At 51.1% G+C, this 27,670-nt stretch overlaps 12 protein-coding genes across 12 annotated transcripts; 7 read left to right on the top strand and 5 right to left on the bottom strand.

Annotated features, from left to right (window-relative positions):
- Window positions 1–65: 65 nt before the first annotated feature.
- Window positions 66–1,210, top strand: BROUX77_001125 (uncharacterized protein; the record flags this gene model as incomplete). The annotated part of the gene is made up of 2 exons (XM_073745520.1): window positions 66–542; window positions 608–1,210. The coding sequence occupies 2 exons, from the start codon at window positions 66–68 to the stop codon at window positions 1,208–1,210; spliced, it is 1,080 nt and encodes a 359-aa protein (XP_073609360.1).
- Window positions 1,211–1,450: 240 nt separating this feature from the next.
- BROUX77_001124 (uncharacterized protein) lies at window positions 1,451–2,352 on the bottom strand (the record flags this gene model as incomplete). The annotated part of the gene is made up of 2 exons (XM_073745519.1): window positions 1,451–1,900; window positions 1,957–2,352. 2 exons carry the CDS (start codon window positions 2,350–2,352, stop codon window positions 1,451–1,453), a joined length of 846 nt encoding a protein of 281 aa, XP_073609359.1.
- An 878-nt stretch (window positions 2,353–3,230) lies between these two features.
- BROUX77_001123 (uncharacterized protein) lies at window positions 3,231–3,927 on the top strand (the record flags this gene model as incomplete). Its single annotated transcript, XM_073745518.1, has 3 exons — window positions 3,231–3,240; window positions 3,545–3,833; window positions 3,903–3,927. 3 exons carry the CDS (start codon window positions 3,231–3,233, stop codon window positions 3,925–3,927), a joined length of 324 nt encoding a protein of 107 aa, XP_073609358.1.
- Window positions 3,928–4,372: 445 nt separating this feature from the next.
- On the bottom strand, window positions 4,373–6,520 carry BROUX77_001122 (uncharacterized protein; the record flags this gene model as incomplete). Its single annotated transcript, XM_073745517.1, has 1 exon — window positions 4,373–6,520. One exon carries the CDS (start codon window positions 6,518–6,520, stop codon window positions 4,373–4,375), a length of 2,148 nt encoding a protein of 715 aa, XP_073609357.1.
- A 461-nt stretch (window positions 6,521–6,981) lies between these two features.
- On the top strand, window positions 6,982–7,769 carry BROUX77_001121 (uncharacterized protein; the record flags this gene model as incomplete). Its single annotated transcript, XM_073745516.1, has 2 exons — window positions 6,982–7,019; window positions 7,133–7,769. 2 exons carry the CDS (start codon window positions 6,982–6,984, stop codon window positions 7,767–7,769), a joined length of 675 nt encoding a protein of 224 aa, XP_073609356.1.
- Window positions 7,770–8,186: 417 nt separating this feature from the next.
- On the bottom strand, window positions 8,187–9,367 carry BROUX77_001120 (uncharacterized protein; the record flags this gene model as incomplete). The annotated part of the gene is made up of 3 exons (XM_073745515.1): window positions 8,187–8,286; window positions 8,352–9,027; window positions 9,178–9,367. The coding sequence occupies 3 exons, from the start codon at window positions 9,365–9,367 to the stop codon at window positions 8,187–8,189; spliced, it is 966 nt and encodes a 321-aa protein (XP_073609355.1).
- A 2,225-nt stretch (window positions 9,368–11,592) lies between these two features.
- BROUX77_001119 (uncharacterized protein) lies at window positions 11,593–14,817 on the bottom strand (the record flags this gene model as incomplete). Its single annotated transcript, XM_073745513.1, has 3 exons — window positions 11,593–12,651; window positions 12,734–14,448; window positions 14,526–14,817. 3 exons carry the CDS (start codon window positions 14,815–14,817, stop codon window positions 11,593–11,595), a joined length of 3,066 nt encoding a protein of 1,021 aa, XP_073609354.1.
- Window positions 14,818–17,121: 2,304 nt separating this feature from the next.
- BROUX77_001118 (uncharacterized protein) lies at window positions 17,122–18,718 on the top strand (the record flags this gene model as incomplete). Its single annotated transcript, XM_073745512.1, has 2 exons — window positions 17,122–18,059; window positions 18,124–18,718. The coding sequence occupies 2 exons, from the start codon at window positions 17,122–17,124 to the stop codon at window positions 18,716–18,718; spliced, it is 1,533 nt and encodes a 510-aa protein (XP_073609353.1).
- Window positions 18,719–20,057: 1,339 nt separating this feature from the next.
- On the top strand, window positions 20,058–20,747 carry BROUX77_001117 (uncharacterized protein; the record flags this gene model as incomplete). The annotated part of the gene is made up of 2 exons (XM_073745511.1): window positions 20,058–20,602; window positions 20,684–20,747. 2 exons carry the CDS (start codon window positions 20,058–20,060, stop codon window positions 20,745–20,747), a joined length of 609 nt encoding a protein of 202 aa, XP_073609352.1.
- A 725-nt stretch (window positions 20,748–21,472) lies between these two features.
- On the top strand, window positions 21,473–22,077 carry BROUX77_001116 (uncharacterized protein; the record flags this gene model as incomplete). Its single annotated transcript, XM_073745510.1, has 3 exons — window positions 21,473–21,622; window positions 21,732–21,744; window positions 21,902–22,077. The coding sequence occupies 3 exons, from the start codon at window positions 21,473–21,475 to the stop codon at window positions 22,075–22,077; spliced, it is 339 nt and encodes a 112-aa protein (XP_073609351.1).
- A 1,306-nt stretch (window positions 22,078–23,383) lies between these two features.
- Window positions 23,384–24,124, top strand: BROUX77_001115 (uncharacterized protein; the record flags this gene model as incomplete). Its single annotated transcript, XM_073745509.1, has 4 exons — window positions 23,384–23,394; window positions 23,469–23,663; window positions 23,748–23,841; window positions 23,921–24,124. The coding sequence occupies 4 exons, from the start codon at window positions 23,384–23,386 to the stop codon at window positions 24,122–24,124; spliced, it is 504 nt and encodes a 167-aa protein (XP_073609350.1).
- A 308-nt stretch (window positions 24,125–24,432) lies between these two features.
- Window positions 24,433–25,715, bottom strand: BROUX77_001114 (uncharacterized protein; the record flags this gene model as incomplete). Its single annotated transcript, XM_073745508.1, has 2 exons — window positions 24,433–25,617; window positions 25,674–25,715. 2 exons carry the CDS (start codon window positions 25,713–25,715, stop codon window positions 24,433–24,435), a joined length of 1,227 nt encoding a protein of 408 aa, XP_073609349.1.
- Between the last annotated feature and the right edge of the window lie 1,955 nt (window positions 25,716–27,670).

The following is a 27,670-nucleotide window of genomic DNA, read 5'->3' as shown; positions in this document are numbered from 1 at the left end:
CCTTGTCTGCTCAACAACCCTTTTGGCGTTAAACTATCAATATTGTGTTGTATATACGCTCAAACATGGCCTCAACACAAACCATTCTGCTCTCGCCGGCTGAGCTGGCCTATCTGCATGATTCCTTGTCTCTCACGCCGCCTATTCGTCCCGATGGGCGCAAGCCTGAGCAATTCCGGCCCTTGACGGCCGAGACGGGCGTTCTTCCCGGAACCAACGGAAGCGCGCGTGTGTGCTTCTCCGATGGCACGGAGGCCATGGTCGGTATTAAGGCTGAGATCGAGCGCACACATGTTCCCGGCCAACTGGTTGCTGATGGCGACGAGTCTGGAGAGCAAAAGAATGGCGAAGGCACAGATGCCAACGGCCTGCGGGCGTGCAACGAGTGGGTTGAGATCTCGATTGAGATCCCAGGATACCGCGATGACGAGAGCAGCACAATCTTCCTGGCGTCGATGCTGAACGAGGCGCTGGTGGCGGACGGGTCGTTTGCAAGGAAACTGGCTATCAATGGTAGATTTCATTGGAAGCTGTATCTTGATGTAAGTGGCGAATTACCCGAAGAATTCAAGCTGAAGAGCGCACTTCTAACTGGGTTGTCTCATAGATTCTTCTCATTTCTACGCCATTGTCCTACCCGCTACCTCTTCTTTCACTCACCACGCACCTTGCGCTCCTCGCTGCCCGTGTCCCCAAGTTGATCTCCGAAGGCGATGAAGATCCTATGTTCAACGACGACTGGAATGCTGCTGTTCCTTTGTTCTCTGCGACTACCGCGGGCAGCAGTCCGCCAATTACCCTGCTCGTCATCTCCATTGGCAACAACATCATATTTGACCCTTCGCAAGAAGAATTGGCCGTTGCCGAGACTGCGCTCGCAGTTTCCGTGGCCGAAAGCAAAAAAGCAACGGCAGATAGCTCGGAACGCGACATCAGATTACTTTCGATTCGGACGGTCGACCCTCCGTCACGCTTGACGCCGCCCGGAGTCGCCAACACAGAGAACACGGCAGTCACTGGTAATGCGGCGCCCGGGGCTAAGAAGCCCGTTGCTAGAGAAAACATTGGAATGCCCGAGCCTGGTGTCTGGAGGGCACCACAGGGAGGTGCTCGTTTTGCGCTGTTGGAAAAGATGATCTCCAAAGTTCTGGAGAGGGGCGGTGTTGTGGATGAAGTCCTAGACGGCCTTGCAGGCGTCGACTTGTCATAAAGAGGTCATAGGATCTTTCATTGTCAACCAATCACGAGATACCCACGCATTTCACCCAGCAAAAAGCATCGAGAAAGTTTAATAAAAGGGCATGTTTATGGAAATTTGTTATACATGGAGGTCTATAGAGAGCGTTATGCCGTCATGATATACATTCATTTAATGTTACAGTAGAGAATGACACCTGGTATCCCACGGTACTAGGTCGTCAAACATGCAAAAGAGAACGAGCTTCCGGGTCTAGAATAGCCCGAACCACTTCTTGCGCAGCTGAGTGGGCTCTTGTGCTGTCTTAGACACCACGGGTTCCGTAGCAACACCGCCGGCAGCATCGACGACGGCCTGCTTGGTCTTCTGCTCCAGTTTGGCCAGAGTCAACTTCTCTGCCTCGACTTGGTCTTCAGGCTCGGGAATCTTGCCGAATATCTTGGTGATGGGGCTTTCCTGCTCGATACCATGGGCACGCTGGTACATTTTGCGCTTCATGGCGTCATCGAGGCGAGTGAAGCGTGAGTCAATGGCCTTTTGGTTGCTGTCGGCGTGATGCAGCTGAATGACATTAACCCAAGCGAATATGAAGTGAATCGGGCTGGTAAAGAGTTCGGATGAAGGGGGGATAAGCTCCTTGAACGGAGAAGTCTGAGAAAAGTTCATCAAAAAGGTGCTGATTGCTAGTGTAGCGAGGGTTCCCTGCAGTACGTTAGACAAAGACGCAATATTAGTATGAAGGACTCGGGGATACACACGATAGCAATCCATGTGTGGACGGCTTTGCTCGTCCAGAACCAATGGGCAAAGGTCCCCTCTGGAGGCAGCATGGTGGGGTAATCGCGATTGTTCTGCTCCTTGATTTCATCAGGCGTAAAGGCCGGACCATAGTGCTTGGGCACCTGCTTTCGCGCTAGCCGCGAGCCATGGGACGGCGGCACGAACCGCGTCGGCTTCTCGAGGACAATAGGCTTTGAAGATGGTGGATCCGAGGCGCGCAGCCGGGCGACAAGGGAAGAGAAAGCGCGGAGATGCTTGGCGGAGCCGGGGCCGGAGACGGACACAGCGGCACCATATGGAGACTGGCGCCAGGCCAATTGGACCCGAGCTCCGGCCGAGCGCCAGAAAGCAGGGACAACAGACGACGGAGCCATTAGGCTTGATAATCTAGATGGCAGCGGTGTGGAGGTCGGCTAGGGCACGTAGAGCGCGGTGGTTTGAACTTTGCTGTACACAAGACAGGGCTCCACTGAAGAGTCTCGTCTCAGCTGCGACGGAGCGTTCGGGCAAGTGGAAGGGAGGCCGGCTGTCTAGCAGAAGGAATCCCTGAACGGCGAGGCTGACCAGCTTTCAAGGTAATCTGGTTGGCCCAGCAGAAGCCCGAGGTCGATGCAGGGGATGGATGGCATTGATTGACTGTGCAACCCCAGAATTCAGGCCAAACTTTTTTTTTCTTGGCTAGACTTGCGGCTCTTTGAGAAGAAAAAAAAAGTAAAACATGAGAAGCTTTAAAAGTGGGGTCGTTTTGCGCCACATGTCAAGCTGTGCCATGGCGGGCTCGCCAGCTGAGCTTAAGCCAAAAAAGGGGAAGCTTGTGTCACGTGCTGACAAGGGAAAGCATCCGCCCGACTCTTTCCGAGTGGGCGCCGGGCTGCCGTTGGAAATTCTGCACGTCTGATTGGCTGTCCATTGCCACCCTGTGGCTAGCAACCCACTCCTTCAGGCGTCATCAAGCAAAAAACAGCTTTGCATTTCAGGCAAGAAAAAAATTGCCTGGGCGCTGTATGGTTTTTTTTTCTTCAGGGCGGTGTCATTGCCGGCTGGCTGGAGTGTTGTGTTCTTTTTTGTACTTGAGTATTTCCTCTCTTCTCTTTTTCTTTTTTTTTTTTTCTTCTTTTCTTCTCAAGCTGTTCATCACCTTCAACACAAATCTCACCTTTTCAAATTTCGCTTTGATCTTTCTGATTCACCGTCGGAAAGTCTCTTCACTTCTTATCATTCTTTAATTTTTACATTCAAAACAACCGTCACAATGGCCAAGGGTAAGTCACACTCTTCCGACTTTTTGTTGTTGCTTCATCTCATCGTGATGGCTTCACGCCAAGTCTTTGTCTTGTAATTACCCGTTGATCGCACACCATTGGATGACACCATCGTCATAGCTTTTGGGTCCTTGAATTCATTGGTGCTGGGGACTTGAAACTAAGTCTTCCTGTCCTTGTTTCTCTTCTGGTCGTCAATCAATGCGACTGACCTACAACTCGAGCCTCACCGCCTGGCGCATCGTCACAAATCTTTACACACCAATTGCTTTCACCACAGTTGCTAACTCACATTCTGTTATAGGTCCTGATGTTGCCAAGGGCGCCAGTCTGTTCAAGACTCGCTGCGCTAACTGCCACACCACCGAGGCTAACGGTGGTAACAAGACCGGTCCTGCTCTGCACGGCCTTTTCGGCCGCCAGACCGGTTCCGTCCCCGGCTACGCCTACACCGATGCCAACAAGCAGGCTGGTGTTACTTGGGATGAGAAGAGTCTGTTCGAGTACCTCGAGAACCCCAAGAAGTACATTCCCGGCACCAAGATGGCCTTCGGTGGTCTGAAGAAGCCCGCCGACCGTAACAACCTGATTGCGTATGTAGTGCCCCCAAATGCTTCACAAGACTGCTCAATACCACTAGCTAACATATCTCTCTGTAACAGTTACCTCAAGAAAGAGTGCTCTTAAATGCACATGCTTGTTACCCTTTGCCAATCCTCCGCGCCATTGAAGCGATTCATTGTACTGGCGGAGAATAATTCTTTCAAAAGCATAGCGACCCGGACCTCATGCTTTGAATTTCTGTACAATAGATGTCTAGATTACTACTACGGAGTTGTGGGACGTCCTTCTCATTCGGCATGCAGAAAATGCTGTCGTAGTATACCATGAATTTTGTTCCAAACACGCTTTCTCTGCTCTTTTCTTCAAAATATGTTTCATGACTTGGTGTGAACCACTGCTGGAATCAATTATCGTAATTGTACCTTGCGGATGTATGAAAATAGTGAAGGACTTGTCGTAATGGACCTGCATCTGTATCCAAGCATTAACATTCCAAATATCCTCCAACTATGCATATTATCATGTATATAAACGTCACTCCGTTTCTGCCGTAGCGAGTGAGAGACATCTACATTTCAGCTGCTAGCTTGAGGTAGTCTAGGTGCGCGCTATCAGTCACAGTAGCTGTAGTCTTGGCTAGTGCGGCCCTCCAATCCTTTTCCGTCAACCGCATGTCAACTTCACCCGATGTGTTTGCCTCTAGCTCCATGACCCGTTCTAGACAGTACTGGACAGCGTGCTTGTGCAGCTGTTGCAAATCAGCACCACTGAAGTTTGTGCATTTGGGGTCTCGGGCAATCTGCTCAATCAGCTGCAGATCACCATCTGTATGCGCGTAGGTCGTGCGTGTGCGGAAGAGTGTGCGTAGGATATCCACGCGCTCCTCCTCATCCGGCAAGTCGACAAACAGTCGCGTGTCCAGACGGCCCGGTCGCAGCATGGCCGAGTCAATCATGTCCGGCCGGTTTGTCGTGGCAATGACGTACACGCCAGTCCGGTCCTGGCCGCCGTCAAGCTCGGCCAGGAAGGTGTTGACGACACGGGCGCCGGCCTCGGTGCTGGTGTTTTCACGGCGTGGCACAAGCGAGTCCATCTCGTCAAAGAAGAGTAGACACGGCGCACATGAGCGCGCCCGCGTGAAAAGCTCGCGGATTTTACGCTCAGATTCACCCACGTACTTGTCGAGAAGTTCAGGGCCCTTGATCAGCACAAAGCTGGCCTGGGCGGCGTTGGCGACGGCTTGGGCGACCAGGGTCTTTCCACAGCCAGGCGGCCCCCAGAGAAGGACTCCGGACGGCTTGGTGATGCCGAAGCGAGCGTAGATTTCGGGGTGTGTAATTGGGCGGATGATGTTGGCGTAGAGTTCTTTTCGCACGCGGCCCAAGCCACCAACCTGAGCAAAGTCGATACTTGGAATCGTACTGAACCCCTGTCGTAATAGTTGTGGGGTGTACGTGACCATGGCGCTCACGACATCATCCAGAATTATGGCCTGCTCACGCGACAGAAGATGCGACTCAACCATGGACTTGGTCAGCAGGTTGTACAGGTCCTCGGCGACATAGCCATGGGTGCGTTGCGCTATGCTAGACCAATCTAATTTTGGAAGGTCCATTCCTGCGCTCAATGCTTCTAGAATCTTTTCGCGTGTTTTGACGTCGGGGACTTTCATCTTGTAAGTTTCAGCAAGGCGACGCGAAAGTAGAAGATCTTTGGGCACACTCTCGGCATTATTCGTAGTAGCCACCACTGCTATGGGCCGCTCGGGATCTTGCGCATCGGAAAGCTGAATCAAAGCTTCTGATAACAAAACCTTCATCAGCCGATCGCTAGAGCCGGCTCCAGGCGAGCCAAAAAGCTCGTGGAAGCCGGGGAACAGGATGACACATGGTGCGAGGCGTTTCGCTTCCTCAACAACCTCCGCAAGGACCTTCTCGGCACGATCGACATTAAGCAGCGTGCTGTTCTTGATCTGTATCAACGGTATCTCCCATTTAGAAGCAAGGTACCTTATTGTGGCCTTCTTGCCACAACCTACCGGCCCAGAAAGCAAGAGACCGCGATTCAGCGAGCGACCCTCTCGTTTAACCATGTCGGGGAACACGTATTTCTCAAGGTGCGCAATCAAGTCGTCCACGCCTCCCAAAGCCGGCACATCCTTCAATGTCTGTGTTTCATAGCCACGACCCGCGCGCAGCTTCTTCTTGGCCGGGCCATCGGGGGCGGTCGTGGTCGATTTGGCAGGGGTTGTCTGAGACGTCGATGCTGCCCCGGAGGGCGGCTGGGGCGAGACAGTGCGACGGCGCTTTTTCGGGCGGTCCGGACCGTCGTTCATGGCAATGGCGCTGGGTGTTGTTTTCGCGGTACTCCAGCCGGCTACCACCTGATTGTTGAGCATGGAGGCAGCCTCTTCCTGGGCAGCAGCCTCTTCGGCACGCCGTATTTCTTCCTCCTCGTCATCAACCATGGCCTCTTCTTCTTTGCGGAACTTGAGGACACGCTCAATCGCCTCTTCGAGCGGGCGCCGCTTTTGTCGTGCCAGCGCCGAGTTGGAGCTTTTGATAGAGTCGTAGATCTCGCCAATGGTCAGGCGACGCGGGGGAGTGCGCTTCCCTTCAGCCCGCTCATCTTCGAGCTTGCGAACGATTTGATAGACGCTGTCATCAATGCCTTGGCGCAGCTGGTTGCGCGGTCGTTGCTTTGCAAACCCTGCCATACTCAAGAAGAAAATGGAGGCCGTAGTATATGGCAATAGAAAGGAATAGCTGGTGTGATAGATCGTGATCCGTATCTATCGCCAACGGACCTAAGACCATGTTCATAACTTTCTAAAAAAATTGTGACAAGATCTCGTAGGATTTTTATCTTATCGATAGCATGGTAGCTTGCGCCTACCGCATGTCAACTTCAGGGCGCCAGCTGTCAGCAGCTGAACCCTCAATGATGTCAAAGATGAGATATCAGTCCCCGCCACTCTGTAACTCCGTCATATGTTTGTAGAACAAATGTAAAACCGGCGGCTTTCTGTATGTACACAATCGCCAAATCACACAATCTGTTCTGCATAGTCTATCAAGCGCATCCAACTCCTTTTCGCCGAGCCTCTACTTGCTCTTAACCTCCCTTTGAATCTCCAATCAAACTGCACGAAAAAGCATCATAGCAAACACATCCACCATGGGCGCCAACGGGAGCAAGGTCACAGCGCAAGACAAGTAGGTCCTCGTTATTCTCTCGCCGAGTGTTGACACTATTTTTCTGCACAAGTAAGCAGAATATGGCACAATGATTCTGACCAAGACCCCTCATTTGCTTTGCTGCGTTACAGGGCGATTCTCGACATGAAGATACAGCGCGACAAGCTCCACCAATACCAGAAGCGCATCACCATCATTACAGCCAAGGAGACGGAAATTGCCAAGCAGATGCTTGCCAAGGGTGACAAGCCCCGGGCGCTCCTTGCTCTGCGGCGGAAAAAATACCAAGAAACCCTACTATCCAAGACCGACGCCCAGCTCGAACAGCTCGAGCACCTCGTGTCCAGCGTCGAGTTTGCCCAGATCCAGAAAGACGTCGTATTTGGCTTGCAACAAGGCACGCGCGTGCTGCAGGAAATCCACAAAGAGATGGGCGGCCTCGAGCATGTCGAGAAGCTAATGGGCGATACGGCCGACGCCATTGCCTACCAAAAGGAGATTTCCGACATGCTGGGCGGCCAAATCTCAAACGCAGACGAGGATGAGGTCGAGGACGAGCTAGCGGCGCTAGAGGCTGAAGTAGTCGGCGGCGCCGCGGTGATACCGGAGCATGAGGCAGCACAGGGTGTGTCGTCCAAGTTCCCCAATGTGCCATCGGGCGATCGCGTGTCGCATCCGTTGCCGGACGTGCCTTTACAAAACCCCACAGCTGCAGTCGAAGATTCATCGCAGCCAGCATCTCGACAAAAAGTAGCGCAATATGCATGAAGCAGCAATCTCGAGCGTCTGAGATTGCCATAGCTAGGGTTGGTTATTTCTGCTCTTTTTTTGTGTTTTGTTTTTTTTCGTTGGATAGGTTCACTGTGGTATCTTAGTTTTCATGTTTCCAAACACATACATATTCTCGTTAGGCGATGTAACAGCGATTGTTTTCCGGGTCTTCATTTCTACTCGCACATGTTGGTAGTACAATCGGAAATGCCGCCTGGTTTTCTTTTCGTGACATATTTTGCTATACGTTGCTTTCAGCATCCCCTCCATTTTGTTGTTGGTACATGTAAATGTTGTGCAAAGCATTATTATAATGGTGAATTGTCGTAACTCATGATGGTGACTTGTTGTCTTTTGGCTGCCTTTGTCCTTCTCCGGCCTGAATTTTGTTTTTCGGGGTCCTCGATGGCACTCCTAATGAGGGGCGTACTTGTTTAGGAGGTACTGCAAGATTTTGAATGCAGATGATTTGTAGCCACCGCCGTACATTGAATAGTGGTTAAGATAATGGTACCTGAAAAAAAAGTTAGCTCATGGTAATGTTTAGAGCGGCTCAAGGGCCCAGCAGCCTCAACTTACAGTTCGTAAAGCTGCAAACGGTCGTTAAATTCTTCCTGTGGTTCGTGTGGCGGCACAAGTTGCTGGTATTCTTCCCAAAAGTCCATGCCAAACCCACCAAACATCTTCATAATGCCCAGATCGTACTCAGAATGGCCATACACACAGGCGCCATCGTAGACGACTTCTTCCTCCTTGCCGTGTAGAACTCCCCGGCTATAGTTCCCCGACCAGAGATCACCATGCACCACAACAGGATATATGCCTCGGAGTGTTTGCTCGCCAAGCAACCTGGGCACTACTTTTTCTACCACAGCCTCTACACCATACATGAGTTCTTCCTCGTTCCCGTGTGATCTCTGAATACTACGCATAATAGCTCGTAGCCGGCACTCGCCGAAGAACTCGCTCCATGTCAACTTCCAGGTGTTTTCTTGTTCTGTACATCCACAGCACGTAACTACGTGGAAGCCATACATGGGAGTCCGGGCGCCATAAGGAATAGGTGCAGGCGTTGTGTGTAAAGTAGCTAGTTTCATGGCCAAGGTGGCGCCAGTGGTTGGAGCATCGGAACTAGGATACAAGAAGTCTGTAGCAATGAAGAAGCCAGAATAGTGGCGTAGGCGTCCATGTGCCAAAGATCTAGGGCAGAAATTGGGCACAACTCTGGCAATGGAGTTAAGCGATTCATGTTCACCTAGTAGTGTGTTAGCTAGTTCCGACGAGAGCGAGAACGGGCGCCGTAGAGGGTCGAGACAATGAGATTAAAATACCCGCGAGTGAAGGGCATGTTTAAACAAAGCGGCAAGACAGTAAACATGACGCTAGTAGGGGGAAATGCTTCTACCTTGAAACATGACTTCCGCTTCCGGGCCGGCAGCGCATTTGACGAAAAAAGATGCGGGCTGGCCGTCGATTTCGGTGTCTAGTCTGTAAGACGTTGCAAACGCGGAGGATCCGAACCGGGACAGCGTGCTTACGGAGCCGTCCAGGCCGAGGCCCTCCAGAATTGCGGGGTCTACTGCTTCGGGGGCCATAATGACGAATATTGCAAGGGCTCCTTTATTCTTCTCTGGGGTTCTTTGTCACGTCAATGACGGCGTTTGGGGAAGCTGGCGAGTGGTGGGTGAGGGGAATGAGAAGAAGAGCGGGATATTGGTGCGCATTAACGATGGAGAGTCTCGGGGGAGGCAGGATTATATGTTAGAGGAACAAAAGAGCGGGCGTTAAATATGATGAGTCAAGAGAAGCACGCCAACGTGAAGGCAACGGTGAGGGTGATGAGCGAATGAAGCAACACAAAGCGAAAGGAACAAGTTGAAGAAGAACATTGGCGGTCCCAAGTATAGCTTGAGGAAATGGTGGAGCGGCGAGATGGGGGGCGGGATATTAGGAAGCAAGATAGGATGAGGAACACAAATGGGGTTGAAGGGTGAGAGAAAATCCAGGTGAACAAAGCCGCGGGAGGGGGGATCAGACGAGGATAATGACAGAACGAGCAACTGCAAATTGCACAGAGGCAAGCACGCCCCCGGATTGGAGGAAAAATGATAAAATGCACCCAAGCCAAAAGGATCTGTGGTCGAAGAGGCAGCTGCCCAAACGTGCAGCAGCAGCAGCAACAGCAATAGCGACGTGAGTCCACAGCCAGCGCAAGCGCGCCGAGAAAAGCAGAAAGAGCCAACGAGGCTGGTGTGGTGCCGGCGCTCAAGATGGGGATGGAGCCTTGCTCTGTGATGGTGTGCTCGCAGCTAAGAGTGGCTCAAAATGGCACGTCCACGCCCAGCAATTGCCTCCTTGGTAGGGCTTCTCGGGTGCCGAGCCCAGGGGCCGCATCCAGGGCAAACTGCTGCGCCCGAAAAAAAATTCTATTGCATGCCTTCTGGTTTTCGTGCTTCCCCTTTGTTGGCCGACATATCACGGCGGACTTGTACAAGAGTGCCAATCGCGGCTTGGCTATTCTTTCTTGCAGATTGTACGAGATGCGAGCGTCGAAAATAAAAAAATAAAAACCTGGCACACTTGTCGTTAAAGAAATGCCATGTCGGTCCTTTTCGGCAGCTCATCCCTGGCGCCCTTGACTGGGCTGTCAAGGTACGGGCTATAAACAGGGTATAGTCCAAGTCGCACAGCCCAGAATGCGCCATGTTGTTGGCTGACATATCTAGCAACTAACTCCCCATCTATAGGCCCCCCGCCTTTGCCTGCCTCCATCTTGCTTCTCCTCCAATACTGGGTCCTATCTGCACACATGTTGTGGGCACAGCCCTCTGTCCCCATGAGTGCAGGTACCTGTGTACTTTTACTTTTGTTTTGCAGAGAGTTAATTTTAGTGCTAGCTAGTTGCCACTTGTCGAGATGCTAGGACATGTCCATCTTCTTCTCACATTGGTCCCACGTTCTCTACACACTCGAAACACTTGCGAATGGCCACACAGCTCGCCTGCTGAGTATCACCGTGCCTCTTTCTTCAGGACAGAGGGACCTGCAAGTGGACAGCTGGCAAGAGACATTTTGGCCCAACAATGGTTCAAATATGCTGCTGTGCTATGCCTTGGAGAGAAGCAGCTGACACGCACGTTCCATCAGCTCGAGTAAAATGCAAAGGGACATTACGACACAACCCTAAGCCTTACACATATGTACGACTACACGCAAGGGTTCGGATCTTGGCACCCAGAATCTCGCTACTCTTCAGCACAACATGACAATAAGCATAATCCAATATCGTGAAGAACCAGAATACATCCGTAGCGACCAGTCAAAGGAAACAAACTCTATAGAACGGCCTGGCTGCCCCTACCAGCAGGTGCTACAAAGCGCCCAGAGCAACAGGAAAAGGAGCCAAGAGGAGTCCATTTATTCGTCTGCCTGCTCGAGTCATCGACACGACATCATAAAAAAGAGCCAATGTCGAGGCCCACATAACAGTAGAGAGACGTCAAAACACCATGAACCGTGCAGTCTGGATACATATTTGTACACATGTATGTATGTATGTATGTATGTGTGTAATACATGTAGTTAGACCAGCACAACAAGGTGGGGTAATGCTGGATGCCCCACTCCCTGCTCCTTCGCTCACCCCAAATAATCTGTCGTGATACTTGCATGCGCATGTGCATCTGGAGTTGTACCTGTCCTCGGCTAAACCATCCATGTCTTGAGGCAAACCCGGTGCGGCTATTAGGCACCCTGTTACCAGGCTGTTGCTTGGCCAGCCTTCTGTGCCGTCTCGCTATTCACACAAGACTTGCTTGCACTACTCTACTGCTGCTTTCTCGCTTAGAGTTAGAGCATCTTTGAGGTGAGTGCACGCCAGTTTAGCAGCTTCACGAACTGCCACGTCAGGGTCAGAGCTCTCGAGATCCTTCAGCTTAGTCAAAAAACCAAGGTTGCTGAGGACCTCTGCGTGCTTTCCTAGCGGGCTCCGGCCCTGAGTACCAGGTTGACAGCAAGTCAAGTTGGTTAAGAGTTTGTTTACCGCCAGCTTGATCTCCTTCTCAGGGCTTGTCATATATGACAAAGCTGCCTTTAGGATGTCTTTTTGCGCAAGGATCACATCGTGGTATTTGGAAGCGCCGCCTGCTATGTTGGCTAGTATGTAAATCACAGACACAACAATGTTGGGCTGCGGGTAAAGCATGCGCGACTTTCCCCCAGGTGATATATTCCCGTCAGAAGGCTGCCGTCTAGAAAACGGCCGGAGACAGCGTGGCTTGAGCTTGGCACTAAGAACTTGGAAGAGACGTTCAAGCCCAATGGCCTTGACCACCAAATCGACAGCTTCTTCAATTTCACGAGGACCTCTAGAGGTACTACTTATCTGGTCCGGATCTGCAATAATGTTGCGAATGAAGTTGAGGGACTGCTCCTGAATTGCAATGTCTTCCCTGCGAGCCTTGCGCAGAGGATCCAACTCATACTCACCAACTAATTTGAGAAGTGCCTCGTGTTGGTTCAGGAAAGGGATATTGCTGTTGGAGATACCACCGAGTTCAGCGGGCGCGGGGCCAGGCCGCATAAGCTCACCCGTGCTTTCAACATCCTCGTGATCTTCCACATTCATATTGGTATCGTTGTCCAGATCATTGGTTCTGACCTTTTGGGCTTCGGCGAGGGCATCGTCCTGTGCATCTTCGTTGATCATTCGTACCAACCACTCCGGGCCAATAGCATGTAGCGTCTGCTGCCTGAAGGGTAACGGTAAACGATCTACTAAATGCACGAGAGCCCAAATAGCATTGAGTCTTAGTTCTGGATTGGGCGAATGCGCTAGTTTTGCTAGTGTCGATATTAAATCACATTGTTCAAGGAGTGCCTAATTCATTGTCGAGTGTTAGTTTTCTTTTGGGAGGCTTTATGTGTACGCATATGCAACATGGATTGCCAAGTTAACTTACCCCCCGTAGAGGACTAACCTCTAACACCAGGTTACACATTGCGGCACTGGCTGCTATTACCAGGTTGAGGTTCTCAGACTGTAGAAGATCGTAAATCGGGTCATGTACAGCGTGATCAATCAGAGCGGTACGAAGGATCTTTGGCGAACGAGATAGAACACGCACTGCGTGGCAAGCAGCTTCAATGACAGCGACAGAGTTGGTTCCATACTCTTCATAATATACGCCGCGTTTCGAATCAGATTTGTCGTTGCAACGATCTTTGTCTTTGGATCTCGGCTTCCGAGGAAAGAGATGCAAGGACTCGGATATGTATGAAACGACGGGGTGCTGCTCGGAGAAGGATACGCGATATTCTTCTTTGCTGGCAGCAAGACACGCTATGGCCTTGATTGTGTTTTCTCGCATCTTGATGTTGTGCGTCATCAAGGGCAACTGACCCCTCTCACCAAGGCGGCAACTGAGAGCTACTCCATCTAATATGGACTCATTATTGGGGTTAGGAGACCACCGTCTGACTGTCGCCTTGGGACACGGGTTATAGGCAGCTCCTAGTAGATGAGCCAATAGTTCAATGCCTTTGCCATCAATTACTGCTTTTTGTAAAGTCTCGCTGTCGCGGATTAAACGGCCCAGGACCAATGGCGCAGTTTCGGCAATATACCATGCTGCGGCAGTCTCACTATCAACATAGGGTGCAGAGCTAGACCGCGTCAGTTGACGATACTGGCGTATTATCTCCATGAGAACAGGGATAACTAGTAGAGCAATGCTGGCTTCACGGGAAGTCTTAGTCCCACATCCAGCTTTGAATAGCGCGGCCAGAACTGCAATAGCCATGAGACGATCCAAGGCGTCTTCGCATGTACGGCAGAGGAGAATAAGAAATGGCACAAGAGGGCTTTCCTGCTCAACTTCTACGGAAGATCGGAACTTGTTTTCTGATTCAGCCAAACCGTCAAATGAGGCGGGAATAAAGGTGACACGACGCGCAGCATCAGCATCGGTATTCTTTTGCGTCACAGTCAAGGGCGGGAGGGCATAATCCATAGCACCCAGTGTCTCGATATCTCTACTTGGGGTAGAGGTGCTATTAGACCAATACCTTGTGGCATTCGGAGTTAGTGTGCATGAAATCATGGGGAAGGCCGCAAGGATGGCTGGAGAATAAATGAGCATGCAAGCAAGATACTTGGAGTTTCCAATAACGTTGCTTATGGCTTCTAGAATAACTGCAGGTTTGATTCTGTGCTCCGGGGCAGGATAATAGGCCTCTATGCCATACTGTCGGCAGGCTTCCTGGGCGCCGGGGACAGCCATGTCTTCAGCAACAGCAAAGCTTGCAAGTCTGGTTGCAAGCGCGTCAAGGATTCCTGACTTGGCGATGTGGACTCGCCGCTTGTTGTCCATCGTCAGCCGCCCCAGGAGCATAGCGACCATTCCAGCTTGGGTATAATCGTGTGGTGCTTCAGTGGATTTCATGAGGAGGAGAAGGCGTAAAGATTCGAGATGAACATATCGAAAGATAGCGTCGCTGAGGGTGGCATTTGTCAAAGCGCATGTGTTGGACGCGAAGCGCATTGTGTCGGCAATGGCTACCAGGGCGCGAAGGGAAGCCAAGACGATTTGAGGATGCGACTTTGTGAGATCGACATTGTCTGCGAGGGCCACGACGATATCAGCATGGAAGATGGGGTCGAGGAACTGAGGGCGGGCTATAAGACAAGGACAAGCAGCAAAGTTAGCATCAGAGAGAAACCCAAGGACATTCGAGTTCGTGGGAGGGGCGCACCTGAAGAGACTAAGCTTGTTGTGATCTGGATGGCTTGAAGGCAGGCATTTTCGCCATGACGTAGGTGGTTCTGAGAGCTGGGGGCTTGGTCGATTCCCTGGCTGACTATGGATGGATGGGAAGTAATGATGCTCTTCATGACGGGAAGAAGGCCACATCTAACCCATTTCTCCTTCTTGGACACATCGCCAATCAGTTCATTTTTGACGTATCTGAGGAGAGTCAGCTGCTCCGGAGACGCGGGAGCAGACCGAAGGGTTTCGAGTTTTTTTGCGATGGCTTCTGGCGCCATTGGAAGGGTTCTAGTGGGCGTGCGGAAATTAAGATCCGAGGTAGACGAGCGTGGATGTGTGATGTCACCGCGGTGGTGGTTTATGAGCGGACGGAATGAAATTGAATTGAAGCCGGGGGTTGTGATGTGTATGACTGGAACTTGATGTTGTGGGCAAGAATAGGGTGCAGTATCGGCTGAGAGGCTGGAGGGTCAAGTTGGGGTTATGGCTATAGTTGATCGGCTATCTGCGTGACGAGAGGTCAATACATAAGCCCTAACATGAACATGGGGAGAATGTGCACAGAGTATGAAAAGGCTGCATAAAAACATACGTAACTGGGAGGGACGAGGCTGTGGGATCGCTAGCACTAGCACCCTAGATCCGGCATGTATGTAAAGAGATGGCTTCAGAGGTGTAACCATAAGTTGAAGCCCATGTATGTAACTATGGAGAAAAATGAAAGAGCAAAAAAAAAGAAAAAAAAAGTCAAAAAAGTCAGTCCTGCAACGCAATTTAGGAGGAAGTTTTTAGCCGCATAATCTTTTGCTGCAAGATACACACACGGGAGATACGCCTACATAGTACCTGGGGAGTTTCCACAAGTATAACTACATGTATCACCGCATCCGGTAACTACCAGTTGTAGTTGGTTATGGGTAGTTAGGTGTATCAATGGACGCTCATGTTGAACTCTGGATGCATGCGAAGCTATAGAGCCAGCATCATGTCCGATTTCCGAGTATGTGTACATACATTCATCTTGGCGCTCTGACAAGTATGTACATACATACATCTCGGCGCTTGGTGTTGCTTGGTTTGGGCTCAGAGTCTTCGCATGGTGGCAAGAAGCAAGAACGCTTGGTACTTGTCAAGAAATACTTGAAAGCACGTGAAGCTGAGAGCGGGCCAACATCAGACCCCAGAGAGTCCCATCCCATTGCCGTGGGAGACAATTCAAAGCATAACTGCCAGGACAATGCGACAGACAATGTGCACTGGCAATCAAGCATATCATGATGCCGCCCGCCACGCAGTCTGCCCAGTCCAGCCTTGCCAGTAGTGCAGAGGTGTGCTCGCACCAAAGCCTCTGATTTGTCTAGCCGACCTAACAACAGCGATAACTTAACCCTGAAGAAACAGCCCCACAATTTAATGCTTTCCAGGTCGATCCTATAATTGACTAGGAGCTTAGCGCCACAAAGGTGGGAGACATGGCATGGCATGTATGTATCTGGGTACGTACATACTCAGAGACCCGTGAATATATCCAAACAGTTGCATCTGTATACACACTGGCTGGTTATTCCTCATGGCGGCCTTGGGCCTTCTTATGCATGAATAGCTAACTCTACCTTCCTGCATACATACTTCCAAACCAGAGCGCTTCTGTCAGCACAGACCGACACGTGAAAACCGTCGCAGCGAAGCCGTCTCTTTGTTGCACCAATGGGATGGGAGGACTTGACATGCAAGCATACACACTTGCACAAGTACCCGGTACTTCTCCTAGTGTCTCACCGTGTGCATGTTTCTTTGACATCACTAGAAGAAACCTAGCACCACCATCGCTCCCAACGCCGCACCAGTCGTAGTGCACGCACCATCCGGTCAATATTTATCCCGAGGTCCTCCATCGTCATTATTTTAGCATTGACGTTTACTTTGCCTCAGCCTCTGCCTCTGGCTTTATCTTTGCTCTAGCTTCATCTTTTCTCTGCCCTCACCTTTGGCTTTGGCTTCCACTTGCCATGCCAATTTCCATCAGGCTGTCTTTGTTGCCGTTTCCCGCTCAACACGATCGTCCACCACCCCCCCCCCCCCCCCCCCCGCCCCCGGGATCCGTGCCATACAAGCGCATGTACAAGTACAACCAGAGCATAGCGCCTGGCTCTCTTTCATCTTATAACTACTGCCTGTAAATCCCGCCGTCACGGCCTGTTGGCTCCTGACTTGACAGCATCCATTCCCACTCCAACAACGATCTCCTGGACACCAATCGAACCCGCCCATCATACCCCCGACTCCAAATCCAGCCACGATCGAAGCACACGACTCATATTTTGCTTGTCCCACACTGACTGGACTGCAAGTACGACCACCCAACGAATGCGCACGTCGACTTCGGTATCCTTGCCAACATCGAGGCGGAATGCACGCCGTCTTTCGCCTCTGCGAACTGGAAAAAAAAAAGCAAGCATTAACGTGCATGTGATATGAACTTCCCTATGCAAAACTAGTCCTCTTCACAAGACACACACTCCTTGTTCGTACGTCCATCCGCTAGACACCCGACCGCTCCAGCCTACAATGCCCGGAGAATCATGTTGACTTCCTCTCCGCGCTTGTCGAGATCGGCCACTGCGTCCCCCGGAGCCCTTTATTATGCCCCCTCGGCAACGACTACGAGATCCCCTCACACGGTTTCCACGGCACCCACCCTTCGCCACTCCTCTACCAAATCATCTACATCCTCATCTACCATTGCGGCCATCGCCCCAATATCAACAGTGACTACTCAGACTGCCTCAGCGACTGCATCCACAACTGCGGCTTCTGTTGTGGATGCAACTCCCGCACTTGTGTCCGCAATATCCCCTCCACACACCACGACATCGACGTCTTCTTCGGCCCAAAACCCGGCTCTTAATATGACGCCTCCCACTCACCCCAACCATTGCATTCAGACCGAGCAACACACGATGCACATACCCGGATCTTCGGCGTCTCATTCCGCCGCTTTCGCTGTTCTGGCTCCAACTAGTCCCCTATCGGTATCCATAGCCACAACGCCCTCTGCGACAATGTCACCAAACGTACTTGAAGATCGCATATCGTCTCGGAATACCACGTCGCCATATGGCGCTATTCCTGATAATTCCTCCTCAAAGCCACGGCCTTCTATTTTACCACAGCAGAATCACCAGCAACCACAATCAACCATCTCACAAGATACCACCGCCTGTTCACCACAGAAACGTCGAGGCTCTCCATCCGTTCAAGAGCCATCACACAATATCTCGGCATCAATACTGGTCGCAAAACAAGCAGCTCTACCTGAGTCCCAATCTAGTCCCAGGAGTGTCTCCGCCAAACGCACACGACCTAACTCAGTGCCCCTCAAAGTCCTCCCTATCCGCTACGAGTTTTGCCAGGTTGAGGATCTTGTAGTCCTAATCTCGCACATGCTATCAGAACTCATTGAAACAAACGATTCGTTGGCTTTGAGAGGGTCGGGTAGTCTAACCCGCTTTCATTCTAGGTACGGCGCATGCATGGTTGAGATGGCTTACTTAAACCGCCAATTTGCTAACCTATTCATGTAGAACATCTCCGGGAATCTCTGTCCGCGACTACCTCAACCGCCTTGCAAAACATGCCACTCTAACACCCCCATTGCTTCTTTCCATGGTTTACTACATCGACCGGCTATGCACATTGTACCCCGACTTTACAATCAACACCTTGACTGTACACAGATTTCTAATCACGGCAGCCACAGTAGCTGCCAAGGGCCTTTCTGACTCGTTCTGGAACAATACGACATATGCTCGTGTAGGTGGTGTTAGAGTAGCCGAACTCAAGATGCTTGAGCTAGAGTTTTTGTATCGGGTTGACTGGAAAATTGTTCCCAACCCGGAGGTACTCGTAGCGTACTACACAGGCCTTGTAGAGCGATGTCCGGGGTTTGTCCTACAAAGAGAGGGCAAAGAAAAGGGGAATGCAGAGACCGAGGTCAAAGTCAAAGTCGAAGTCGAAGTCGATTCTGGAATCAGCGACGACGCCACGTCTTTACCAACCACTAGCGGCAGCGCCCCTGCTACTGGGCCAAAGCTGGAGGGCAATGACGTTGCCACGATGGCGGCGACATCGCCATCGCCAATGGACGCCCAGACGGCCAAGCCTGCTCCTTGCACCTAGGGCTATGGCAAGGCAGCTATGACTAGCGCCCCATCGAAGCTTCCCAACAGCTGCTGCGATGTCTCAATACACGCGTTTCTCTAGACTTTTGGGGGGGGGGGGGGGGGGTATGAGTGAGCTCATGATCCAATACTTGTGGCTCCCCTCGCTCATACGGAAGGTATCTTAGAAGGGTACATGGGCTAGGTATGGGCGGAGTTGGTGGAATTTTCCTATGAACTGGAGTTTATGGCGTCTGTTCTTTTTTTCTTCTATTTGAGATTGGCATTGTTTCATGGAGGGGGTGAGGTGTGATGGGTTTTCGCATAGTTTTTACATAGGGTTTTATTTCTTGTTTCACTCAACTAGCATGACTAGATCCTCCGATTCTCTGATCTGAATGGTAGGTACATACATACATCAAAGGGTTGGAACTCTATCATGGACCAGCCAACTAGTTGATGTAGCTTCACAAGTATGTAACTAGCTAGTTACATCTGTACATAACTACATGGGTGTCTACTTCACCAACTACGGTGAGGGGGTTCCTGTCAAACCCATGCCCACACATGGCTTTGCATGTTTCCTTCCTCCAATTAACCTGACGCCTCTTAGTTCAAGTGTCCTACATAGTTATGTTGATCCAGTGTACCTTGGTCGATTTTCTAAGGGAACCTAATTGTCCTCGCTCTAATTCGATTAGCCAGCTCCATACAATTCACTCTATTTTCCATGCAACTATGAAATTTCGCCAGTCGGCATGGTGTAGTTAGAGTTGTCTGAGAATTGCGGTAACCCACGCTAGTTAGGGTCTACAATCGAGTCTATAAACTCGCCACGGGCTTTTCCGGCACACTTCGCTTCGCCTTTGCGACGGCACGTGTACAAACAAGCTTGTGTTTCCAACAGTCCCGGTTATCAAATAAACCGTAGCAAAAAAAAAGATAACCAACCCAACAGAAGAAACACCGGCACGCTGATTTGCTCAGAGAATTGAGGCTGAATCTGTTTCTGAACGAAAAAAAAAACTATCCGACACTAACAACGGCACCCCCTTTTTTGTGTCTCTCTATCGTCGCTTTGGTACTCTACCGCCTTTCACCAGACCTGTTTCTCTTTCGGAGGGGAGGGAATTTGGTTGCCTAGCCATATTAAACCACGAACCTATCCTGGCTAGTCCTGCTCGAGTCGTCGAAGCATTAAGCATTAATACCTCCCATCTCCTATTCGCCTACTGTGTTCACAGCTTCTCGACCTTGCACACCGAAACCCCGGCAGCACCAAATCCAATCACCATCCCGCCCGCTGAAGACCCATTTGGCATCAATTAACCGCCCATCCTCGTTTCTTTCCTCCCACGATGAAGCTCACTTCCTTCATGGCCGGCCTCTTTGCTGTAGGCCTGGTCCATGGCCTCCAAACGGCTGACATTTTCCTCCAGCCAGTTCTCTCCTCGTCGCTGTCGCCCGGCTCAGCCCCTGCGCCCGTGCTGCTGGCCAAGATTCACTACGATGTTGCCGACCCGAGTAGTGCCACCGTGACCGACTACGAAGCGCCCGAACTGCCCGAAGACACAGAGCTTGTGCGCATTGGCGTGTGGGGAGCTGCCGGCGGCAGCAGCGACCAGGCTGGAAAATGGCAGTCAAGCACGACTGTTGCCGGCGTCGAAAACTTTGACAAGGGCTACTCACCGGCTATTTTGCTGTCGGTCGACCAGCGCGGAGATATTCTTGGGGCTACGCTCAAGGGCGTTCGTGTTGATGCTGGCCAAACCCGGGATAGTGCGCCGCGTGCCATGGTGCTGGTTTCACACACGGGAAAGCAGCCAGAGCTCAACAAGCCCGTCGTGCTGTCTCCCTCGGGGCGCAAACAGCAGGCTGAGGAGGAAAAGACGTTCTTACAAAAGTAAGTGATATTTCTTATGTGATAGCGGGCTCACAGCAAGTCACTGATACGCGGATACTAACAATGTCTATCATCACACAGGTACTGGATGTTCATCCTGGCGGGCGTGTTGATCTTGATGTCTGGCGGCGGTGAGGGTAAATAAACGCATGTCTTTTCTTCTCGTTTTTTCTTCTCGTCAAGTCGCTTTTTCTCTTAGTATACTCTGAGTCCCGCGGTCGGCTGGCATGTTCCGCTGTCCTTGACGCTTTCACGAATCTATGTACTACTAAACCGTATTTATTTGATCTTCTGGGCTGGTCTCTTCTACAAGTATACCTGTATACTGTGTTCCTGTGATGTTGTGTCGTACATGCTGGGTTGATGAACTCTCTGGAGCAGGCTGGGTTGGGCCTTTGCTATCGTCGGGCACTTTGAGCCTCGCCAGGCTGTATATACATTGGCTGCAGCGGCTTTCTGCCGCCCAGTTGGCCTTTTGATCGCCTTGTTTCCATGCTTGTAAACTCCATCTGTTCATTGGCTTTGACTGCACTGTCTCCCTTTGGTAGGTTGGAACATAGCTAGCAGTTATGAAAGGTTATAGCTGGTGAATCCATATTTCAACACCCCTAGACCCTGGTTCGTTTGACTCGCATGCCTTGTGTGGATGTTTTTTTTCTGCGCTAATCCTTTTTTTTTTACCTACCTTCGGCTCTCCGTATATTTACCACCAGGTAAACAAATCGCCCTTCCAGCTCCCCCACCCATTTTTTTTTCTCTACCCAGTGTCAACGATAGATACACAGCTCAACACGCGGCTCTTAGTCCACGAACACGTTCACGAATACAAACCATCAACCATCACACCACACTACATCACATCATCTCACAATGGACAACGGCTCAACCCTCCCCGGCAACGCCCAGACTGAGGGTGCCCAGTACGAAGAGAAGGGCAAAGGCAAGGCAGTCCCCGACACACACGACGTTTCCATGGATGAGGACGATGATGAAGAAGACGAGGACGAGGAGGAGCTCGAGGTAAGTCTTGCTCATACGCCTGGAGCACCAAGTACAAGCTTACACTGGTGTATTCATTGGTTTTAATTACTTTGAACTCATCACTAACATGTTGCTTTGCCCGCTGTAGACTGCCGATGCCCGTATGTGCTATTACCATCTATCTACCCCGCGTAAACATGAACCAACAACGCCTTCAAAAGCCGGCACCTGAATCCAGACAGGTTCAGTGCTTTTCTGTTTTTGCTGCTGCCAGGTTTTTCTCGAACATGTTTGCTAACACGAATATTGCTACTGCAGACACCATGGAAGACGATGGCATGGAGGAAATCGACACCAGCAACATCATCGCCGGCGGCCGCCGCACTCGCGGCAAGGTCATTGACTTTGCCAAGGCCGCTGCTGAGAATCCCGCTGATGACGATGAGGAAGAGGACGACGAGGATTTCGAGTCCAACAACATGGACGAGGACTAATCGCGCTGTCTCCCGCACATATCCTCACCGCGGTCATGACTAACTCTCTGACGCCCGACAACTTAATTCTCCTATAATCGAAATGACTTTTATACCCAAATTTGCTCTTGGTTGTCTTGGTGAACCTCTTTTTGGTGGCTTTCTTGGCTTCTTGTTCTTCCACGCGACTTGTGTCATTCAGTCATGTCTTGGTCTTCCCTCCCAGTCCAGAGCCTCACGGTGGATTCTTGGTATGCTTACCATGACAGTGAAACTTGAATGAATCCGTGTGCTACGGAAGATGAATATAACGCGTGGCTTTTGCGCAGCTTGCATCTCATGCTTCCATCGTATTTTCTAGCTCAGCATCAACTTGAGGTATCGTGACTTAGGGTTATGCGGCGGGGTCAAAACGCGTCTTCCACCAATAGAAGACAACTTCCCATCACAGATCGTAAAGCATGACTTTGTCACATGCCATTTCTTACAGGACGTTGGGCAAGATATATATAGGACTTTGCACAATATCACCAATGATGTGGACTAAATTACTAGCACGACGAAAAGTTGCTATCGCCCAGCAAAGTCGGCACAGATCTGACAGGAAGGTTGGGAAGGCCAGAGTGTTCTCTTTGCGGAACAAAGAAGCCTGTCAAGGAGATCAAGCCAGGTCAATGTGAGGTCGCATATAATTATCAATGCAAGCTGTGTAGCACAGAGAACCTTTCTTCCGATCGCCGTAAACACAATGGCTAGATTTTGATCAGCCTGAGGGTGTTAGACCAAAGTACAAGGCCGTGTGGTTTTGGTTATAGCTTAGCTTTGGCCATGGACAGAAGCTAGATGACGTTTGCGTAGCCCTGAAAACTGCTTGCTCGGCTGGGTCAAGGGTGTTTTATTCCTGACCTTTTTCCCCAAGCTCTTTTCCGACTGCCTTTAATTAGTTACCACTACATGCAAGTATTTCCAAAACAACGAGCTCTTGTGCTGTTGTCTATAGACAGATCAGATCTCTGAGAGCATGTAGGTGAACCCCAAATCCAGTCCCTGGCGGACCCGTGCCCGCTAGATTGCCTGGGATCCAAGCACAACGGCAGCGGCAGCGGCAGCGGCATGGCGTGAGTTATTAGTACTGACCTTGCATACAGGGGCTGCGTCTATTCTATTTCGCCGCTAACAAGGACTACAGCCTTATCCCAACTTGTTTCTCCTGCTTTCATTCCAAAGACACTCGCCGGCGTTGTTCCTTTTTTTATTCCCTTTCCGCCGCTTCTTGGCCTCTGCTTCTGAGCGAGGGACAAGACGAAAACAGCCAGCCCTCTCTAACATGGCGTCAAGGTAGGACCACCAGCAGTCTCATCACACACCCACATTACCACCTTCAACTAACCCGCCTCTAACCCTTTTTCCAGGTTCGGTGCCTCCACGCTGCATCAGCGCGACTCGCGTTCGAGCCTGTTTGAGGGCTACAACCCGCCTGCCGCAAACACCCCGCCGCCCCGCGGAGGCGGCTACGGCTATGGCTACAGCCCGTCGGCCACGCCCATGAACGGCCCGGGCCTGGTGCCCTCGCCCGCTGGTTTCCGCGCTGCCACCCCGAACAAACGGTACGCGACCTAGTCCTCGGCCCGCGAATGCTAGACGTGCGGGCCGTCGCTTCCGATCGCTGCTAACATGTGGCAAAAATATAGGGGTCAGTACAGTGACGCGACACTGAACGAACTGGAGAGCCAGAACGACGGCCAGGTGCAAGGAATACTCGGCAAAGTCAAGATTCTCAAAGACGTGAGTCGCCATCTACCATGGACAAGCGCCCAGAGTCCATGTGCTAACCCAATGGCCGGCTTGGCCTTTTTCCTACTAGATGTCCCTTGCTATTGGTGATGAAATCCGAGACTCCTCGGCCCTAGCCGAGAAAATGAACGACTCGTTCGATTCGACCCGTCTACGCCTACGCGGCACGATGAACAGAATGCTCGTCATGGCCGAGCGCACGGGTGTGGGCTGGAAGGTGTGGGTGGGCTTTTTCCTGGCTGTCATATTCCTGTTTTTCTATGTATGGATCTGATCCGAATTATTGTGCTCCGCGTTGTGTTTTGGGGACTGGTGTTTTCTTTTTGGGATTCTTTTTGTTGCTCTGTTGGCCTTGGACCCATCATACTCGTCCCTCCTACTTGTTCCTGGATACGTTGGAATCTCGCGGAACAGTTGCTTTCTATCTTGTTTATTCATCATATTCTTGTCTCGCACAGTTTGAATACATGCGGAATGTGATGGTTAAAACGACATCTGCATTTGTGTTTAACCTCATACTGCTCTAAAGCTAGCAAATATATGTGCTTTATTTCATCTAGACGAGGATCTACAAAGTATCAACTATGGTTGTCTAGCTGCCCTTCGCATTGGAGGGCTACTCTCGAGAATTGAACTCTCTTGGTGCGGCGCCAGGAAATCGCTCACACCTGCTCTATGTAGTCCCCTGCCGGTACGCGAGCCCAGCGTCGGCGATACAGGCGACGCGACAGCCCGTCTTGCAAACCGAGAGAACTGGTCGTCTTCCTCACCATTTTCCTCCTCCTCCTCCTCACTATCGTTTTCTTCCTCGCTTGACGATTCAAGAGACTCGTCACTGTCCGTGTGTTCGTATAGCCCGCTCATTTCAGCCTCCGGCACGTCGTCATCCAGGTCGCGCCCCATGCCCGTATCGCCGTCGCCAAAGTCCTCTTCGTCCAAAACCTCGCCTTGTGACACCTCGTCGCCATCGTATTGGTCCACTGCAAAGGAAGTCCCGTCACCGTAAAAGTCATCCGCGGGCTCGGTTTCGGCGCCGCGCTGGAGCATGGCTCGGCGCATGGCGTTCTCGCGCATGCGGGCTGCGAGGAGGTCGTTATGTCGCTGATCTCGCGCTGCTTGATCAGGTGTAGCAGCTGTGGGGGTACGGGCGCCATCGTCGCTAGCACTGGCGTCACTGGAACCATCATCACCGCTACCGCTGCCACTGCTGCTCCCTTCACTGGCGCTCTGTTCATCGCTGTCCTCTTCGCTGGAATCATCATCGTCTCCATCAATTTCGGAAAACTGAAACGCCGAATCTTCGGCATCGGCATCTGGAATGTCGTCGTCCAAGTCGGCTGGCGGTTCCCCTCCTTCTTGGTCTTCGTCCATCTCGTCTGCTCCTAAACGGCCTTCAGCCGCAGCCTCTGCGTCAGCCAACTCTTGCTGAAGCTGTTCTCTGCGCAGCGCTTCGGCGTGTTCCTCTTGCTCACGCCGCTCCTCGCGCATTTGGTTGAGCGTCTTATTGATGGCAGGTGGTTTCAGCCACGTACTACCAAAATCAGCGATAGCGTAGCGGCGTCGGACGAGGAGCTTCTCCTCGGCAACTATGCGGCCTAAATGCGAGTTTTCAATGATGGATTGGTGTGAACGCCGAACATTGTTGTGCTGGAGCGCGCCTAGCTCGGCTGAGCGAGCCTGGAGCTCTGGTGCTTCATCGGTGTTGTCTAAAAACGTTGAATACTGGCCATCTTGGTTTTGAGAGGACACAGACCAAAGTATATAAGCCTACGAAAAAGTTAGAAGCTAGCTGGGCAAGGAGCAGTAGCATTGTTTATACATACATTGTGGCTTGAAAGCCCGGGTTGTGAGAAGTAAGTCTCCATGACGGCTACGTATGGATTTATGACGTCTTCTTTGTTTATCTGGGCGGGCACAGGAAAACGGGCAGCATGTGAAAGCTTTGCTGTCGTTGGATAAACATACGAAAAGCACTGGCGTCGAAGATGGCACGAAACGCGTTGTTAAGAAGGATATTGACAATACGTCAAATGCTTCACATGTTCACGATGCTCTTCAATAAAGCTTCAGAAGCTTTGTCAACAACTTCTACCGGCCCCACTTATTCAGACGCGCCTACTCACTACGAAATGACGGCTATTGTTAAGCGCGCGCTTGTATACACCCCAAACTGCTATATTGAAGTTTGGGTTTCTTTTTCGTTGCTGCATACACAGACCACAAAAAAAGAGACACACAGCGACGACGGCGCGCTCACTTACACCATTTTTACTTTTTTTTTGTTGACTAAAGCATGTGATTGAAATTGTCTCCTCTCTACAGTTGCAGTTGTACTTTTCTCCATGACATCTAGAAGTAATACGGGGGTGCATCTCAGAAACTAATCCTTTCAACACAAACACACTCTCTTTCTCGCAGCTTCTTTCGGCCGGCTGGCTTGGATGGCTTCTTTTCTTTCTCAAATAACTAGTCATGTCCTTAGCAAAACTATGACTTAAGCCGGCTTCCCTCGGGAAACACGGTCCGTCTTGCCAGGACTCGCCGGCAAAGACTACCGCTGCCTGAAGTTTGTCCGAAACCAGCACCGAGGATCCTGCCTGTCTGTAAAGCCCCCTAGGCCTTCTCTCAAACGAAGCGGGCCTGTCCAGCCATAAAACGGTTTTCATAAGGTAATCATCATAGTGATGGTTGGTCCATCGATGTTCCGACTTGTGGTGAAAGTGGCCTCTTCCTTCTCCTCCTCCTCCTCCTCTTCCGCTCCTTTGCTACATCGAAAGCCCAAGGCCAAGGGAGGGGAAACAAGCCACGAATCCCCGTCCAATCATTGCCATGTATGATGAATCGAGGCTGGCCTCGAGGTTGGGGCTGAGACCACTTGGGGGGAGTGTGAATCCATGATCTGTTCATCCTATAGAAACTGTTGGAGGCTTGCTACGTGTAAAGCGACCGGGAAAAGTCGGGCACACGCCATGGTCAAGGACAGCAGGCCTGGAAGATTTAGCTTCGCATACATTTTGTCTTGCATTGGCTCGGACTTAGGTTTTCCTTGCCTCCTTTGCGTCCTGATGTTAGCCGTTTGGGCCAACGCTGGGCTCGGGATTTCTCGGAGTTGTCTTCCAGGCACTCCTAGCCAATAGCAGTCTTTGGTTTGTCTCTCGGCCGTCTCCGCCCTGCTCAAGGTTCTGCACAAAGGAACTTATGCCAGGGAAAAATTGCAACCTTTGCTATTACTCGTTGGTCAAATTAAAGCCCGAGGACAAGTCGCCATGGTCCTTCGGGAGAACGCCCCGTTACCTGAATAGGGTTGCGCAGACCCTATTCCCGCGGCTTTCCGGGCACTTTTCTAATCTACTTGGTTGCTGTTCAGAAACACTTCTAGCACCTGGCTATCTGTTGACATCAGAGTTTGACAGCAGTTAACATCCAAGTCAAGCACTAGTTGAATGTAGATTAGATTAGATTAAACCAATGAGCTAGAGAACTATTCCGTGTCGCCTATCTTGACTTGGATTAAGAGGAAAGCAGCCAGCCACAATTCGCGCTGACCAACATATAGTGAAGCGGCTCTAATTGCCATAAGAGGCCAACAAGTGCAGAACAGGCATTTGGCATTTGTCGGCCAACAGGAGTCAAAGCAAAAGTTTAGTCTGCAACACTGGCACTCGAGGCCCCGAGATCGGCCGGCGTTTCCTTTTTTTGCTGTGGCTTTTGGAGAGGAAAAGGCTCGGGACGGACGTGGTACTATTCATTAATATAATAACTACGCATTTGTGTTTTGCCTCATCTTAACTTGACACCAGTGCAGAACAACTGCTCATCT

Source organism: Berkeleyomyces rouxiae (assembly GCF_048999995.1).
Source record: "Berkeleyomyces rouxiae strain 22BRR77 chromosome Unknown BrBRR77_ptg000001l, whole genome shotgun sequence".
NCBI classification, from domain to species: Eukaryota; Fungi; Ascomycota; class Sordariomycetes; order Microascales; family Ceratocystidaceae; genus Berkeleyomyces; species Berkeleyomyces rouxiae.
Note: the sequence above shows the minus strand (reverse complement) of the source record. Positions and strands in the feature narration are given on the sequence as shown.